Source organism: Oreochromis niloticus, linkage group LG8 (assembly GCF_001858045.2).
Source record: "Oreochromis niloticus isolate F11D_XX linkage group LG8, O_niloticus_UMD_NMBU, whole genome shotgun sequence".
Lineage (NCBI taxonomy): Eukaryota > Metazoa > Chordata > Actinopteri > Cichliformes > Cichlidae > Oreochromis > Oreochromis niloticus.
This window is the reverse complement of record NC_031973.2, coordinates 16465251-16483260: the sequence shown is the minus strand read 5'-3', so window position 1 is coordinate 16483260 and position 18010 is coordinate 16465251. Positions and strand designations below refer to the sequence as shown.

The following is an 18010-nucleotide window of genomic DNA, read 5'->3' as shown; positions in this document are numbered from 1 at the left end:
ATTTTAAATATGTGGGAAACAATGTAAAAAGCACACGCTGCATTTACCTTTTGCTCTGGGGTATTTTCCCTGGCTCACTGCAGACATGGTGTACTGGTACATTTGTGGGGGCTGAAAGACAAAAAGGTCAACAGGTGAGCACAAGAACTGTGGCTTTAATGTGAAAAGAAAAACTGCAAACAGTATCTGATTACAGTTCCACATGAATATTTAGCATTTTATTGGCATGTTTCAAATGCCAGCAAGATATTTGTAGAAGGTGTTAAGCACGACATTTAGAGAAAGACACCTTAAGTGACCATGTTTATTTATTTTTGGCTTGCATACCGGCACAGAGTGGATCTGTGAGATGTAGGAGGAGAGGTAGGGTTGGGGGTTGTAGAGCGGCCCCTGTCCTCCTGGGTGCTGCAGCACCACGGGGCTCTGAGGAGTTGGCCGAGGTGGGGTGGGCGCAGTGTTGGGCTTCGTCTGTCAGAAACACATCATGGGTAAATAAATATAGATTCAATATATGAAACAATATCTTAATTTCTCTCTGTGTGTGTGTTTTTTTTAAGCTTTAATGACTTAACAGATTCAAGTGTCTTACCATAGGCATCTGAGGTTTGATAGGATTGAACTCTTTAGCATTTGGGTTTAAGGTTGATTTCTTTACTTGGCTGCAAAAGAGAAAATAGTTGTTATAAATTATGATGACTGCAATAAACTGAGTTTTTAAAATAAATCGCCGAGTTCACAGTCAGAAATCTTTAGTCTTTTTATTTAAACTCACTCTGCTACGCCTTCTGTCCTCTCCGCTGCCTCGGACCTGACCTCCTCACTTCCTGGGGTCCTGGCAGGCTGAGGGGTGGCTGGTGACTGCCTGTCTGAGAGGGGCGTCGTAGCGGCAGCTGTTGTGGTGCCCAGTGTAGCTGCAGTGTCCTTGGAGGGGTCCTCAGAGACGGCCGGCGAAGGCTGGGTCTGGGAAGGACTGGGAGCTGCAGGCTGAGGTTTAGACTCTGATGGAGGATGAGCGTCTGATGGCGTGGGGTTGGCTGCGCTGGGCTGGCTGACCTCGCTTACAGCAGGAGGGGTCGCCCCTGCTGCCGGAGAACTGGGAGAGCTGGCGTTAGCTCCGCTGGGTGGGAGCTGGAAGATAAAAAGGAGTTGAGGGATCAGCAGTTGGTCTTTAAAAGCAAAATTGTTTGTTTCATCCTACAAATCACAAAATAATTCATTTACTATCACATATGACAGCAAAGCCTCACAACTGAGGAGCCTGTTATAACTACTGAGCTTTAATCTAAGTTCACAGAGAAACAAGAATATAAAACGTGTTGATTAGCAATCCCGCTATAATAGGTCATAATAGTTTCCAAATGAGGAGTACTTTGGCTAAGAAAAGGTGGAAGAGGAGACCGTGAAACAAAAGAATCTTAGTCATAACAGATTAATCCGAGGCTTTGCAGCAGCCTGATGTCATAATTTCACCAATTTTCAGCTCAGTCACATTTAATAACAATCGAGTATTGTAATCTTATGTGCCTTTTATTTTAGACATGTACTGCCTGTGACGTGCTGGGCTGACACCAATGTTGTAAATAATTTGATACTACATTGTTTCCTTTTTACTTTGTTACTGTGGCAGTTCATTAAATGTGAATAAAAGCTTTTACTGGTCAGTGACACTGTAAAGACTGAGATGGATGACTAGCATTGAGCGTCATCTGCTAATGTTGATCATCACAACATGATTAAGATGGGAGTGATGTTGGAGGGAGGTCTGACATCACTGATGTCAGGACGCAGCCTTGTGACTGGTGACGGATTTTCTCATTTCACACGTCGCCGAAACACTCTTACCCTGAACTCTTTGCCAAATTTCCGCAGCTCCTCAATGTGCGACCTCTGCTGAACCGACGGCGCTGGTGGAAGAGAAAAGAGTTTTGAGAACTTCAAACAACACCACAAAGGGTGTGCAACTAGGCAAAAAGCTCATTTCCAGCATTTAGCCAGCACCAAACTTAAATACCTTTACTCGTCTTGCTTTCCTCTGTTGTGCTCGGGCTCTCGCCGGAGCGTTCCTTTGCAGCTGCACCGAGGATCTCATTCACTGTGAAAACGGCACAATGATCCAGTTAGTTGCAGAATTTTTAATTCCAAGCTGATGCATACTGTTAAGAGCCTCGTGCTTTAACTTTCGTTTTAAAACTGTTCTATGAAAACAAACATTAGGTGAGACTGTACCATCTACAGGGAAGAGAGGGGCGGGGCCTGATGTCTTCTGAGCAGGCAGCGAGACAGAAGATGTGTCCAAGTAAGGTGTGTCCTGGGAAGAGCCTGATTTTGGGGAACGAGTAGCTGTAAGAAAATTGAAAGTGAAGTTAGTTTGATTGAATTTCATAATTAACATGGGAGGTGACCAGAACGTCACTGTACCTGTGGACTGAGCGTGAGAGTTCTGAGTGCGGCTTGTCCGGCTTGACTGTGGAGGTCTTTGGGCTTTAGGAGATGTCCTGGCAGCAACTGAAAGCACAGAAACTTCTGCTTTAGCGACAGGCACAGATGCTACAGCTGTGAAGTCGATCCTGATAAACGTTCACACACTCACCTCCATTAACCGGTCTGCTAGCGTCGGACAGTGAGTGCGGGAGTGAGTGGGAATGAGGAACTGTGTGTCCGTGTGGAGCGGGCGGGCTGGCTGGGGACGGGGCAGTTGAAGCGGAAGTTGAACTGGATGATGGGCCGCCAGGTGAGGCAGGCGTGTAGGGGCTGGCTGGGCCGGAGCCTGGACTCGGGCTGGCGTTTCCCTGTGAGTGGTGAGGGGCGTAGGCACCGACACGACCTGACAGAGGGCTGCTTCTCTCCGAGGGGGTGACACCGGGCTGGGGCCCAGCTGCAGAGGGCAGAGGGGGTTTTGGGGACGAGGAGGATGGAGGGGTGGAGCGGTAACCTCCACTCAGGCGATTGTGAGATGGAGGCCCGCCAGAGCCTCTCTCGCCTCGTTCCCGGTTCATCTCTCTTTGACGCTGAGGTAATGGAATGTACTTGCCCTCCCTGGTGGAGAAAAGAGGGGAGCAAACGCATTTCAAACTTTACTCTTTAGCTTTAAGTTGGTACCCCCACAAAAAAAGCTGGAAGAAAGTGGGTGAACACCTAAAATAAGTAAAACCCTTCCGTCTATGTTCCTGACAAGCATTTCAGAATAAACCTCCTCTCACCTGTTGCTGGCTCCTGGACTGTCTCGTCCCCTTTCCCGCTCTTTGTCACGTGGGCTCTCACGGCCCCTCTCTCGATCGTTGCCGTCCCGCGCCACAGCGCTGAACTTGTCCTCCTCAGTTCTGCCCTCATCGTTTTCCAGGTTGACGCGACTGCGGTACTGTGGGCTTGACTCAATCTCTTGGGCCAGGCGGGCGGCGCGTGCCTCCCTCTGCCGATAGTTCTCAGAGTTGCCCCTCTCCAGCGGTACACTGGGTGGTGGGAGAAATAAAAACTGTCTTAATGTGCATGTTTGTGTCAGATGTGTGTCCTACAGTAAAAATACTGATACTTATAACCTTACTGACTAGTTAAGGGAATGTTTTTGGCGTATTTTACCAACTGCTGCAGTAACTTACGTGTACATTGAGAGGCTGGAATCATACGTTGATGTGACACCATATTTCACTTCATTGTAACGGAACATCTCGTTGGCATCCCAGCCGTTAGACTGAAGAGACAAAAAAAAGAAGGGAGATTAATGGGGTAGTAAAGGAATCAGCGCAAGAGTTAATAATAAGTAACAGTCTGCATACACAGAAACTTGACAAGTGTGGGGGAAACTTACTGTATCAGTTTCCAAATCGTAACTCTCTCCGTTGCTGTCGCCTCCGTCCCATCTCTGCAAAACCTTCTCTTTATGTTCTCCATTGATGCGGCTGGAACTGATGGCTGTGTCCGTGAAGGTGTCTGAAAAATCAAACACAAGAAGACGTCAAAACAAGGTGGATAAATCTGAAATAGTTTCCCCATCACATCTGCAGCCATTCACACTGAATGAAGAAGTGCCACGTTTACATTCTTTTAACCACATCGCAGAAACCCAGAGCCTGCCCTGACCTGACCCTCGGCACGCGTGCATTTTCATACCTCTGGTGGCGTAGTTGAGGTCGACGTCTCTGCAGATCATTGTGACCAGGTCTGAGGGGCTGAAGATCATGGTGTCGGTGATGTCCTCCCTCCGTGGCGGAGCTGATGTTGAGCCTTCCTCTTCATTGCGTTTGTGTACAGCATCCACAGCCAACTCGCACTAAGGACATTGAGAAAGCACTCAGCGCTCAGCAAGTATTAAACAACCACAGAAAAGTTGACCATCACTGACAGGATTATTTGCACTGCCCGAATAAGGCGGCAAACTGATGTGCATGCCTGTGTGACCTGAGCTTCTTACCTTAGAACTGAGAGTCTTAAATATGCCCTCAAATGCACTGCCATTCTTCACTCTTACGTCACATGTGGACCCCTGAGAGAGACAAGACAGTCTTTAAAAACTATAGCTAACCAGAGAAGTGTTTATATCAGTATTAAATCAATAACTGCTATATTATTTGTGGAAAAACTGCATATTCCAGTAAAAAAAAAAAAAAAAAAAAAGTGAAACAAATTTAACCAGTGTACAGATCCCACCATGAAATAAAGAGTGCCTTTACAGTAGGTAAAAGTTTACCTCCAAGACTATTGTTTACAAAATAAATAATAATGATAATAATAACAACATGGTCTGAAGAAAACAACAACCAGCCAAATGACTCACCACAACAGCTGTGAGGAAATGAAGCATTCTGGCATTGTTATAGACACCCTCAAACACCTACACATGGGGAAACATAAGGATTTTCAAAACAAAGCTTTACAAAGACGCAATAGATTTAAATTAACGCGGGCTGACGCTGACAAACTAGAACAGAGTTAACCATTAACCCTCAGAGGCCCTTTGCACCAAGAAGTGCTTATTCCTGGTCTTAAGTTAATCTGTCATAACTTGGCTTTTTAAGTCCGACCCGGCAGCTATGCCTGTTACATCATCAGCTTAAACCGTCTTCTGACTATATCCGCGTGTAAATCCTGCAACTAGTCCAGAGCAGCATAAGGTAAAAATCTTCTTTCTGCACAGGTTATGCTAAAGGTGACGTCCCGTGCCATATAACAGACTTTTTTTTTGTTTTTGTTTTTATACATGATGGGGAGAAGAAATCATAATGTACTCCAGACTTGTCACTAGATTTAAAGTTAGAGTCGAACCGCGACTCAACATCTGGCCACCTCGGCTACTTTACACGACGAACAATCCACCAGGCAAGGGTAAAACCTCTTTTCAAATGCCTCAAAAACGCAAACATTTATATTGATTTCAATATCTTTCCACTTTTAGAAGCTGCCAGTGTCTAAACAATGACTTATTTCCTGGTTGCGTTTTTCAAAAAATGTAATCAGTTCTTTGTGTGTTCTTGCACTGACTGGACAGCTTGACTCTTTAATTTCACTCTTACTCAACTGCCTTTACTTTCACTTTTGATCCTTTGTATCTGCCATATCAGAAATTAACCAACCTCCACAGTCTTGTGTACAATCACATAACCGCACACGCAGTTTTAACCCCAATCTGATGACTGGTCATAACAGAGTAACTTTGTGGATAGGATCAGGCATAGTAAAGACCAGCTAATGCAATCAGCCACAGGTGAGCGAAGAGCAGCTGTAGATAAACCTTTCAATGGCCCTTTTACAGAGGAGGACTTTACCAAATACAGGTCATACGCATATCTGACTCCACAGGCAAAGGGCTTAATACATTGCCCTATAAAATGTGTTTTACATCAGCGATGCTTCTAAATGAGTAAAATTTAATAATTTATAATAATTTATATAAATTTACCCAGTATCGCCATATATTTTCCTTCCCAATAATATTTTAAAAATGTAGTGTGTATTTGCAGTTTTGTGGATCAGGATACTTACAGGAGATGACTGGAATGATGGCTTTGCAGAAGATCGATTCCTGAAAAACAAAACAGAAAAGTTTTGCTGTTCAGAAGGAGAAGAACTTGTTTTCAAAGTCTGAGGAGTCAGTGTCACAGTCCACATCACACACTAGAAAAATTTGGTTATTCGAGAAGCAGACAGAGTTACCCAGAGTGGCAGGACAAGTTCTTATGTCATTCCTGCTCACCAGAAAAGCTCCACAGTTAATTTATTCTCAATCCACGCACTCTAACTGTGTGACTTAAAGGAAAAACACTGGCATCTGAACATAGAAATTGTTTAAAGAAATAATACTTGTTTACAGATTAAGCCCCCCCCCCCTCCCCCCATCTGTCCCATCCCCCTTCACCTCACTGCAGGTATGTCTGGCTCTAGAGCTTCAAGTTTCTCCCTAGTGTTTATTACCACACTGTTTGTTGATTTCCCTGCCCTCTCCCTTTTCCCCTCACCCCAACCAGTTGAGGCAGATGGTCGACCCTCCCCGGGGCCTGGCTATGCAAGTTTCTGTAGGTTTCCTTCTGTTTAAAGGGAGGATCTTTCTCCCAACTCTCACTGCCTGCTTGCTGAAAGGGTATTGGTTGGTTTCTCTGTAATATTCGTAATCCAATTTGCCCTATAATAACTGTTGATATAAATAAAATATAATTAGACATAAATAACGTATGTCAGTTTAGTTAGAATCTTTTTTTTAATATGCGTCCTTAAGATAGAAAACAGGAAGTCTAAATCGAAAAATAAAAACACATTTCTGCCCAAAAAACGTTTGATATACGACTGGAAAAGCCATGAAAGGGTGATGTAGACCAATCTGCATGCTAAACGTAACTCCATCATGAATGGCCACTGTGGCTCGTATCAATGCTTGCTACATGCTCGGTTACAAAACAAAGACGGAGCTAATAAGACTTCAGTAAACGCGCTCATCTCACAAATCAGCAGCACACGCGACCTCGTACTGGTCATAACAACTGTGTAATGTTAACACAGCCACTGTATCAGGCGTTTTTATTAAGCATTTGGGACGTGAGGTTATACATGTAAACAGTTTCTCCCTCCCCTCTCTTTCGCCCCTTCTCAACCAAAAACAGGCCAAATAAACTTTGTATCACCTCTATGCTGATTTGCTACTCCTAGCTTTCGCCACTTCGCTGATTCGGTTGAGGTTCGATTCGAGCGTGCTGATTGGTCCACATTTGATGCCAATCTAAGAAGAGTGAATCCCATTGGCTTCTAGGTAAGCTCTATTTTTGGGGTTACGCCCACTGGGAAACAGCGCTTTAACCGGTAGGCCTTTGAGTCACGGGACAATCCCCGGACTGTCCTGAAAGAAAAATCCCAGCCCCCTTACCTTCCAGCCGGTGCCCTGTTGGCGTTGTTGATCCCGCTGACTGGAGAAGACATACTGGCAGGGCCCGATGTCCCGTTAGACGCCTTTCTCCCGCCGGATCCGGGTTGCTGCTGTTGTTTCAGCATTGCGAAGCACAAGGCTTAGACAGTATCAAGTGAAAGCTCACTTAAAAACACCGATACCTCCTGATGTGAAGTAGCTTTGAAAGCGAACTATCTTTAGCAGTTATCAGCTGCCCTAAGAAGCGCAGAGCCGGCGTAACCTCCCCGGCTATTGTGGCTAATCTTGCTAGGTGAACACCAGTCGCGTGTGGCCTAACATGTAAAAGCAAAAACACCTCGATAATAAAATTAAATCGGACACATAACTTAACAAATTACCCCACGCTATCTACTCTACAACCACACAGGCTACGCCAAAGCAAGCGACAATTAAAAATTACACCAGCTTCCGTGTAATTATTTAGCCAAGGCTGGCTAGGTTAGCATTAGCTGTGATCCTCGGGCTCACTTCGGGCGCTCTCCCTCCGGGGTTTACTTTATATCCTCGGCCGCGTCGCCTTAAATCCAACACCGCTGAACCGTCGGATAAAAAAATTACTGCTCGGCGTTACTGTCCTCTGCCGTGGAACTTAGATTTTCAGGTTTCCTTCGGAAAACCTGCTGCGGTCGGTCAACACCTCCTCTCGCTAGGACAGCTTGACTGAATCCGCGCGCGGCTGACTGCAAACCGGCTCAAAGGGGGAGGGGGCGTTGACGTGAGCGCGCTTACGTGGAAGAATGTGTGCATTGATTAAATCAGGACTTAATCGATACCACTGTATCGCTGATATAATCAAGGATGGGTGGTCCCTGCTGTAAACGTGGCAGTCACCATACAGAACACTTAATGTTTTGTTTACAAATCACCACCTTGGTTTCTGTTAATTTAATCATCTCCCATTATTTTTTTCATATCTGTATTGATCGCATGTATTTATTAATTTATTATATTTGATTCATGATTGTAACATTAACTAAACGAGGACACCAACAGCACAGGCGAAAGGCTGAAACAAGCCGAGCATCGTTTTTTTCAGTGCGTCTGTAAACCAGTTATTACGGTTGTGAGCTACAGAGATCATGGCGGCCTCCATAGGGATACTTTGACTTATGTAGCAGGAGTTTGGTAATTTTCCTAAATGATCTTTGCCTTTCTGTTAGTCTCAGTTTCTGCTACAGAGCATCTGAAATAAAAACAACAATACGCCTTCTCCCAAATAAACCGTAAGTACATTTCAAACCTGAGGGGAGAGTTTGTTGTGGATCCACATGTGCGCTGAGTGAACAAAGCCGTATTTAAACTGTTTACGTATTTGTAAGTTGTGCTCTTACTAACAGAGAGCGAGGATACGGTTTGATTCAAAGCTGTACATGTTCAATATAACCATTTTTTAAAATTAAATTAGAATTCGTGCCAAAATGCTTTGTTGATGCCAGAGGTCAGAGAAAGGCGGACTGTTTCCAGCTGGCAGGAAGGCACCAGTAACTCAAACAACTACTCGTTACAGTCAAGGTACACAGAAGAGCATCTCTCAGTGGGTATAACGTGGACCCTTAAAGCAGATGGGCTGCAGCAGCACAAAACCACACCTGGCGTTACTTTAGTCAGGAACAGGAAACTGAGGTCAAGTTCACCAAAATTAGGAGATTGGATAAATGTTGGCTGGCCTGATGATGCGATACTCAGATGGTAGGTTCATAAACATGGAAGCATGGAGCCATCCTGCCCTGTACCAAGAGTTCAGCTGGATGGTGTAATGATGTCGAAGATATTCTCTTGGTAGTTTGGGACCCTTTAGATCAACTGTCTTAAACGTCTTGAGCGAGCTCGTTGTTTTTACCTATTATTAGATGTTTCTTGTGTGCCATTTTGGTAATAACACACCTTGTTATAGGCCATAAGTGTGGAATGAACCAGCTGATATTAATTTGCAATAAATGGCAGGATTATTTTCCAATTACTGACAGATTTCAGCCGTTGTCATCATGGCTTCTATGTTTTGATTTCTTTGGGTGTGTGGATTGGATGGGTTGTTATTGAAATCTGGTGAGAATTTTTTATGTCAAAAGCACCTTTAGAAATATTTAGAAAATTTACTTAGAAAGTTGCTGACATGTTCATTGCTTATTTTACCCACTGTAAACAACAAAGTTATTTTTCCAAGTTGAGAGTTGAAATAAAGCTGATGGGTCACGAAAGTAATGGAGTATCTAACAGGGATACACCATCATTTAACTTTTACTCTGACAGGTGTGCGTCTCACATGTTGAGAAAGAAGCTTCCCTTCCTGCACAGTCTCCTCTCACCGGTTTCCAGACATGTCGGTCACCTCGCAGGACATCAGTATGATGTCATCGTGGTGGGCGGGGGTCACGCAGGGACCGAGGCAGCGGCGGCAGCAGCCAGAGTTGGGGCTGAAACACTCCTCATCACGCAGAAAATTCACACCATCGGTGAGGATAAAGGGACACATAAACAAAGAAGCTCTTTTTCCTCCAACAGGGAAAACTAAACTTCTCTGATAATATTCCCACAGGTGCTCTGTCCTGTAACCCCTCTCTGGGAGGAGTAGGGAAGGGCCAGCTCGTGAAGGAGGTTGATGCTCTGGATGGGCTGTGTGGTCGGGCAGGGGACTGGGCTGGGATTCATTTTTCCATCCTGAATCGTAGAAAAGGGCCTGCCGTGTGGGGTCCGAGAGCCCAGCTGGACCGTCAGCGCTACCGAGACTTCATTCAGGTTAAGAAAAAAACCCAAAAACTTGAATTACTCATCCATTAAAGTAAAATATTTGTCTGCGAGTGAATTAAAATGTTTGTCTGCTACATATTTTTTCTTCAGTCCGAGCTGCTGTCCACTCCCAGGCTGACCGTGTTGGAGGGCTCAGTGGAGGAGCTGTTGGTAACAGAACCAAACCCAGAGGAGCCCGGGCACCACAGAGTCACCGGGATACGTTTGGGTACACAGCAAATTAACTCTTTTAAGGACAAGGACCTAAATGGCAAACGGTACATATTATACACTGAATTTACTTTCTCATGTTTTTTGCACTTCCTGAACAACCAGCTAATGGCAGCCATGCGATCTCAGCCAGATCAGTGGTTCTTACCACTGGTACGTTCCTGTCTGGCTCCCTCTTTGTGGGTCAAACTACCTCCCCCGGGGGTCGGATTGGAGACGCTCCATCGAGCCCTGGGCTGTCCCATACGCTGAGGGAGAGGCTGGGGCTAAGGACAGGCAGACTGAGGACTGGTACCCCTCCCAGGATTGTGAAGGACTCAGTAGACCTTTCTTTGGCTAAGCTTCACCTCCCCGACAGTCACCCGACTCCTTTCAGCTTCCTCAATACCCACACCCACTGCAAGGTACAGCTGAATGAATGGACTTTTATTTTTTAACTCACTGTCTAGTTTATTGTTCCTGCTGCTTTATTTTGAAATGTAACCCTCTGTAGCCAGAAGAGCAGCTGCCTTGCTACCTCACCTTTACTACACCGGGTGTGGAGAGAGTGGTGAGGGAGAGTCTTCAACTAAACTGTCACATACAGCAAGACACCAAAGGTCCCAGGTACACACACACACACACACACACACACACACACACTCACACACACACACACACTTTGGACTCAATGGTTTGAAACTCAGAAGGAATCACTTCAGTTATTCCATCATTGTCTGCTCTTTAATGCAAAATAAAGCATGTAGATTCGTTTTAACATGAAAGTTTTTGTGAAGAAAATGCCACAAAAACAAAAACATCAGTATAACTGTGTATCATAAAATTTTTATGCAAAACTGAAACAATCGAGCTGAATTGGAATGACCTGCAGTCTTCGTCTCTCACAGGTACTGCCCCTCCATCGAGTCGCGAGTGCTGCGCTTTCCAGGCCGAAGCCACCAGGTGTGGCTGGAGCCCGAGGGCGTGACCTCTGACCTCCTGTACCCACAGGGTCTGTCCATGACAATGCCCCCTGACATACAGCTACGCCTCATCAGAGAAATCCCTCCCATGCGCAGAGCTGAGATCCACACGCCAGGTAGGTCCTTAGATCCTGTTTGATTTGCCTAGTAACAAGTGAGAGCAGTGACAGTTCCCTAAATTCTTCCCTAATTCTAAAAAAAAATGGATTGACAGAAGTAGGCTGGTTTCCAGAACTGAAAGTCTAATGTTTGTTTTCTGGGATTTCCAGGTTATGGCGTGCAGTACGACTTTGTGTGTCCCACTCAGCTGAGCCCGGCGCTGCAGGTGAAGAGCACTCAAGGTCTGTTTCTGGCCGGTCAGATCAATGGCACCACGGGGTACGAGGAGGCTGCCGCACAGGTAGCTGCTTCTTTCCTTAAAGCCACACACACACACACACACACACACAGCTGGAAGCAGCTTATCACCAACTGATTTTTCTTCTTCTATCTGAGCAGGGTTTGTGGGCGGGAGCAAACGCTGCCCGCTGGGCGCTCTCCATGCCCACAGTGACGCTGTCTCGAACAGAGAGCTATATCGGAGTTCTCATTGACGACCTGGTGAGTCGAGGCGTGACAGAGCCTTACCGCATGTTCACCAGCCGGGCCGAGTTTCGAACTTCTCTAAGGCCGGACAACGCCGACCTCCGCCTGACCCCGAAGGGTAGGTGTAGCATCTCCAACGTGTTATTGTGCTTGCGTTTGTTTTTTTTTCACTTCTTCTCCTCATCTCATTACCTTTTATTTCCCATCAGGCTTTGAGGAGGTGGGATGTGTGTCTTCCGTGCGCTACCAGGAGTCTTTAAGAGTGAGGAACAGCCTCCAGGATGCACTGACAGCCCTTCAGGCTCTCTTTCTGTCTACCTCGAGCTGGAAGAAGAAGCTTCCCAGTGTTCCCATCAGTGAGACCAAGAGCACCTTACTGACGTGAGTGATAGAAATCTGCCAAGCTAATAATTTAATTTTTCATGTCAGTTTAAAAAATTTTTCTGGTTAATGTTTGTTTTTCAGTGGCTTAGATCTTCTTCAGTACAACGACGTGACCTTTGAAATGCTGGCATCTGCCTTCCCCGAGAGCCTTTCGTCTTATATGGAATTTGCACAGAGACTTAAGATAGAAGGTAAGACAAAAATAACCCCGCCTGAAATGTTCATCTACAATAAAACTCTCACTAAAACGTTTCTCTGGTCTGTCACACAGCTGTGTACAAGCCTCACTGCGACTTAAACAAGAAAGAGATCGAGAGAATTCAGAGGGAGGAGAACATGTCCCTGCCGCAGGACATTGACTATTTCTCTCTGCCGGTGTCGCTTTCCGACGAAGTTCGAGAGATCCTGGACAGAGTTCGACCGAGCACAGTGAGCCCGCTCCTTTCAAAATAATAGTGTGAAATATTTATTTTAATAAAAGGGAACAAATATGCCCTGACTCTTCTGCTCTGTCCTCCAGCTGGGCGCTGCTACTCGCTTGGAAGGTATAACTCCTGCTGCAGTCGTCAATCTCCTCAACTATGTGCGCGTCACAGAGAAAAAGAAGGAAACGCACAGAAACCAGCGACACCAGGAGGCGCAGAGAGATGAGGAGCTGTGTGCAAACAGTGCCTCTTTACCTCAGTGATGCAGTCTAAAAATGACTCAAACTGTCTTGTGAAAATGTATTTATTTCTGAGAAATAATTGAAACAATAAATTAGGTATTTTAGAAAACTTTTCCTCGAGTCCCAGTGCTGCTCCAGTTACCCGTCAAGTTACCTGCAGAGGAATTCTAATCCTGTTAGTGACATGACTGTGAGCAGCATTAAACTCCATGTGACCTTCTCTGTGCTGCTGCTGTTCATAATAATGTGGCCATCCAGTTCAGCGGAGCCTCTCGTGAAGAAGCCAAAAGGAAACTTCCAGAAAGGCTGAGGCAAACCCCTGGGGGGTTCTGGGTAGACTGTGCTGTCAGCGAACGTAACTCTGGTGGTCAGAGCGAGAGAGGATGACAGAGGACACTGAGGGGAAAAAGAAAACAAAAAATAAAGACAGGAGCAGAGGAATTTTAAAGGTAAATCTGTCAGAGAAAAAAGAGAAAAAAGTGAGATGTAGAGAGCACACCTTGAAATTTTGACACTGGAAAAGGTATCTGGCCCCTAGGATGTAGTTTTGGGGAAGGTCGAGGGGACCCAGGCGAGCCCACAGTACTTCGATGGAGAGAGAGTGAGGGAGGACGCAGCCTGATTCACACGTTTCCTGAGAAGGAACAACATAAATGTCTCTGAAATGTGTCTGTGTACAGATACTCCGGTCAGTTTTATTTATACAGGACCAAACCACAACAACAGCTGCCTCAGGGCACTTTATATTGTAAGGTAAAGACAGTACAATAACACAGAGAAACCCCCAACAATCAGATGATCTTGTATGAGCTAGCACTTTGGCGACAGTGGGAAGGAAAAACTCCCTTTTAACAGGAAGAAACCTAAGCACTTGCTCATAGGGGGGTTCTATGATTGTTGGGTTACAGTATAAAGTGTCCTGAGGCAGCTGTTGTTGTGATTTGGTGCTATATAAATAAAATTGAATTGAATTGCTGCGACTGGCTGGGGGCAGATACAAAGCACCGACACTAGGTGCTGCTGCAGACACCAGAACAGCTGTAACGGTGTATGGGGGTCACATTTCGGTTATACCTGCAGGCTGAAGGGACACTCCTGTGTGATGACTCTTGCCCAGTCTGGCTGGGAGCCCGAGCTCATGGCGATCTCATCAGGAGTAGCGAGTCCCTGCAAGATCCCATAAATCTGCGAGCGCAGCTCTGAGCAGTCGTTGGCTGGAGAGCTTGTAGCACAGAGAGAAAGAAATTTAAAAAAAAGAAAAGAAAAGCGGAGGATGTTGTTTGTTATTTTAGCGACATCTCCACTTGTCCTAATGTAACATAACTAGAACCACAGACAACAGAGGCAAAAAGAAATAATGCAGACTCACCTGAAGGTGCAGCCGGTGATGATGTTGTGCGTGAAGAGGATGGGTGCTCGCGTGGTTGTATCAGGGGAACAGGTCCCACTTTGTGACACCCCCAGTGAGGTCAGCTGGCTCACTGTCAAGGAGCCAAACTTCGTAGAAGCTTGGCAGATAAATTAAAAGATACAATCTTAAAATTGTAGTTAGGATACAGGCATCGCTTCCTTTAAAAAGCGACCGATGAGAGGAGATCCAACTTTAAGTCCGACTGCAGGCTTCAGTATTGCGGGAGTGGGACTTGTTTTGGTCAGCTGAAAGAGAAAAACTACATTACTTGGCACATTAAAGTGTTTAAATTGAGTTTTTTTTAATTCTTTTGGCTCTACCTGGAACTCTACAGAGTGCGTCTGGAGCAACAGCTGACTCTGATTCACATCGGCTAGGGTTACGTCAACCGTTGCGCTTGTGAGTTCCCCTCTGCCGGTGTAAAATATGACAAACTTCACCTGCAGGAAAGGCAGAAACAGCAGAGTCAACTTCAATGTTTCGTCACACACTTGTGGTTCACCACACAGTTGTGCACTCGTCACCTTCTGCACTGCATTAATACAGGAGCTGTTCCGCAGCGCTGGTGAAGGCCACACTGACAGGTTGGTCACTGGGATCTAAAACAGTCAGGAAAACATTAGCCTGTAGGAATAATCAATAACTGTGAAATATTAGCACGACAACAACTATTAACTCCTATTTTTGCCTTTCCAGTGTACTATATGTACTATAGACAAAGTATTAGAGATTTTAAGTGGAATATCAAAGCGCATTTACAACAGTAATGTACGACTTACCAGAAAATCTGACACTGGTGCCATCTCAGCTTTTGGGATCTGTCACAGAATACCTGATATTAGTCGATCTGTGGTGAGAGTCTCACAGCTAATCATGCACTTAAAAGGATTTAGTGCAAATGGACTCGCTGACCTTGATGAGATGCAGGTCGGAGAAGTAGGAGTTGGCGCTGAGGCTTGGATCTGTGATGCATGACTGAGGAGTCACCATCCGTGCACAAGACAGAGACACAGACCTCAAGAACTCTACAAGAAGAGGAGAAATTAAGGTGGATAAAATGTGGCATAGGAAACAGTGTGTTGTTGTAATAATTCTGCATGTGTGTACCAACAGTACAAAATGAGCAGAATGTGGTTGTGTGCAAGCCCTTTCCCCGACAAAGTCGTCACCTGGATGGCAGCACACATCACTCTAACACCTGTAAACAACTGTTCAGTAGTGATGGAGCCTTAACACATGTGCAAGTTTTCCTCTGAGTACCCCCACATGCACACAGATTGGTGTGGTGTCTCTGTACGGACTGTTGTCGTGACAAGAGAGCTGAGTGTGAAATCAGTCTACATTCCTACTGTCACCTATGGCAACAAGCAGAAAGGATGATATTGTGGCGTTTCCTCTGAACAGTGTTTGGGCTCAGCCTGGGACACAATGAGGAGATTGGTCCTTGATCAGGAGGGGCTAAGAGAAGAGTCAGTTAAAGGATACTTGCTGGCCTCCTCCTAGGTGAGGTGTTTTGGGCACGTGCTACTGAGAGGAAACCCCGGAGCAGACGAAGGACATATTAGAGAGATTACATCTCTCAGCTTCTCTGGGATGTTAATTGTAACCGACCTGTTGCCAATTAATCTCATTAGCAGTGAGAAGCTGAAGCATTTCTTTTGAAGCATTACACAACTTTTTTAGTCTTTTCTCTAACTTTCCTTTAGCTGGACTGTTGCATTCTGTTTTCATTCACATTTTACAGAGTGTTAACTTTTCTGGAAAGGCTACTCTACTCAGGGACTGTTGGATGTCCTTCAGGAAGCATGGAGAACTATTCCTGAATACTACTTAAAGAAGTTTGCCTAAGACAGTCCAGACTGTGCTGAAGAATAAAAGTGTTCAATATTGTACAAAATTTGTTATATATGGTTGTCACATGGTTTAATAAATCCCTGCACCTTTTCCCCCCATTTTCCTCGCAAAATATAAAGAAATGAGGGGCAGCTCGAGACTTTTTCACAGCAGTATGATGGGTAAAAATGTCTCCTGTATTCCCCAGTATAAAAGGGTGTCATGTATACTGCCACAAACCCACACGTCTGAGTTGGGCTACTGTGTCTAAGACGTCTGTAGAAAATATCATAAACTGATTCTCCCAAAACTGTCCAAAGTAAATATGAAGAAGCAACTCTAGATGGCAGGGCTGCACTTAAAACGGTGTAACAGCACTTTGCCACTCAACAGTTCAACATTTAACTTTTTATGTGATCTTACTTGCAGGGTTGCGGTCGATGCAAAAAGCTGACACTGCCGGTCCTGGAGATGGCTGACGGAGGAGACCCCGCACAGAGGAGTTGGGGAAATATGTCTGGATGACATCATCAACCTACAGAAATGCAGTTGTGATGATTTCAAATATCTAAAGTTTGTTTATTTTAATTATTTAAGTCTGCGTAAAACTTACCATGTAAAAACTTCTGCTGGGTCCTACAGTTGGAGTCTTCTGTGGAGAGAAGTGGTACGAGTCCCCTAACACTGGATGCTGAGGTTGGGCTGGGAAAAACTGGGACGTGTTATCTGTTTGGAGGTTGGAAAACGATAATGATATATGTTGACCTTACGTGTGATTAAAAAAAAAAAGTGATGCCATTTACCTGAAGGCTGGACACAAAACAGAGAGTCAGTCACTGTGATAAGAGACGAATCCACATTGGCTCTGAACATCAGCCATTTCTCAACGCAAACACCTGATCTGTAAAGTAAAAAATGGTCTTTTAAATGTTGAAGCTGTGTACCACACGTGTTATAGAGCTAACGACCAACACTCACACGGCTCTCTGCGGACATCCAGTGAAGACAGCGCTCAAGTTAGCGAGCCCACAGTCAGCTGTGTCACAGCAGCAGCCGATGTCACAGAAACCAGGAGTTAAATCACAGAGACACGCTGGAAAACATCAGGAAAAAGGTTGGACATGCTTGGGAGTACTTATGTTAGGTGTGGTGTCACCGTCAGATCCACAAAGTCTAGCTTGAGTAACTAGCGGGAAGCCTGATCGAAGCAACAAAAAGACTTAATCAGCCCTACAAACGATGTAGCTGGAGGTGTAATTTACCCTGTGGAGACAACGTGGGCTGGACGGTGGTTGCAGTTGGACTCTCGGTGGCCGCAGTGGGCGCTTCGGTCGCGGACAGTGTCGTGTTTACCGTGGAGCTCACGGTGGCAAGGGTAGGGACCTCCGTGGTGTTGACACCAGTGGAGTTCACGGCCTCCGTACCGCTCGGAGCAGGGGTGGCAGAGCTGAACGGCTCCCCATTAGCGGGGGTGGCACTGATGGAGGAAGTCCCCACTGGGTCTGTAGCTCCGTGTGCCAGACGTCCACATATGACCGTCAATATAAGGGGTAAAAAACACCACTGGATGGAAGACATTTCCTCTAAAGAGCCATGAAAAAGGAGCGGGAATATGCGCACTTTACCCGAAGAGTTTCTCCGGTGTCTCGCGTCACAGTAAAATTAAATTAAAGATAAAATAAAATTTGTCTTTATGAGTTAAACACGTTAGAAAACGTAGCAAGAAGGGTACAAGCTAAAAATCGACACATAATCGGGGTGCAAGCGTCTTGTAACTAAGGAAGTTCTCATTGAGACTTCCGTTTCTACGAGAGAATTAC

The 18010-nt window shown here is 45.4% G+C and overlaps 3 protein-coding genes across 5 annotated transcripts in view; 1 reads left to right on the top strand and 2 right to left on the bottom strand.

Annotated features, from left to right (window-relative positions):
* LOC100705812 (ataxin-2-like protein) overlaps positions 1-8099 on the bottom strand; it is an 11069-nt gene extending 2970 nt beyond the window's left edge. The window contains exons 1-17 of the mRNA XM_005463871.4: positions 7349-8099; positions 5977-6016; positions 4772-4828; positions 4409-4480; positions 4108-4267; positions 3806-3927; positions 3597-3688; positions 3201-3449; positions 2591-3036; positions 2419-2505; positions 2227-2340; positions 2012-2092; positions 1843-1904; positions 773-1128; positions 590-659; positions 328-468; positions 48-111 (exon numbers count right to left, since the gene is read on the bottom strand). Coding sequence (XP_005463928.1) covers positions 48-111; positions 328-468; positions 590-659; positions 773-1128; positions 1843-1904; positions 2012-2092; positions 2227-2340; positions 2419-2505; positions 2591-3036; positions 3201-3449; positions 3597-3688; positions 3806-3927; positions 4108-4267; positions 4409-4480; positions 4772-4828; positions 5977-6016; positions 7349-7473 — 2338 coding nt within the window. The 5' untranslated portion in view covers positions 7474-8099. The remainder of the gene's footprint in view (positions 1-47; positions 112-327; positions 469-589; positions 660-772; positions 1129-1842; positions 1905-2011; positions 2093-2226; positions 2341-2418; positions 2506-2590; positions 3037-3200; positions 3450-3596; positions 3689-3805; positions 3928-4107; positions 4268-4408; positions 4481-4771; positions 4829-5976; positions 6017-7348) is intronic.
* mto1 (mitochondrial tRNA translation optimization 1) lies at positions 4871-13055 on the top strand. Of its 3 annotated transcripts, none has more exons than XM_003458752.5 (13): positions 4871-5108; positions 9641-9843; positions 9927-10126; positions 10229-10346; positions 10454-10752; positions 10842-10954; positions 11236-11426; positions 11580-11710; positions 11809-12013; positions 12105-12276; positions 12361-12470; positions 12551-12708; positions 12800-13055. In XM_003458752.5, exons 2-13 carry the CDS (start codon positions 9654-9656, stop codon positions 12965-12967), a joined length of 2055 nt encoding a protein of 684 aa, XP_003458800.1. In that variant the 5' UTR covers positions 4871-5108; positions 9641-9653; the 3' UTR covers positions 12968-13055. The 3 variants fall into 3 exon arrangements, with proteins under 3 accessions (XP_003458800.1, XP_005463925.1, XP_025765451.1); XM_005463868.4 differs by lacking the exon at positions 4871-5108 and adding an exon at positions 8395-8613; XM_025909666.1 differs by lacking the exon at positions 4871-5108 and adding an exon at positions 8805-9079.
* LOC100706075 (tectonic-3) lies at positions 12993-18010 on the bottom strand. The gene is made up of 14 exons (XM_003458729.5): positions 17453-18010; positions 17169-17283; positions 16994-17091; positions 16804-16916; positions 16614-16725; positions 15270-15382; positions 15137-15175; positions 14882-14956; positions 14678-14797; positions 14504-14602; positions 14316-14419; positions 14021-14168; positions 13446-13580; positions 12993-13342 (listed from the first exon to the last, which is right to left on the bottom strand). Exons 1-14 carry the CDS (start codon positions 17766-17768, stop codon positions 13097-13099), a joined length of 1833 nt encoding a protein of 610 aa, XP_003458777.1. The 5' UTR covers positions 17769-18010; the 3' UTR covers positions 12993-13096.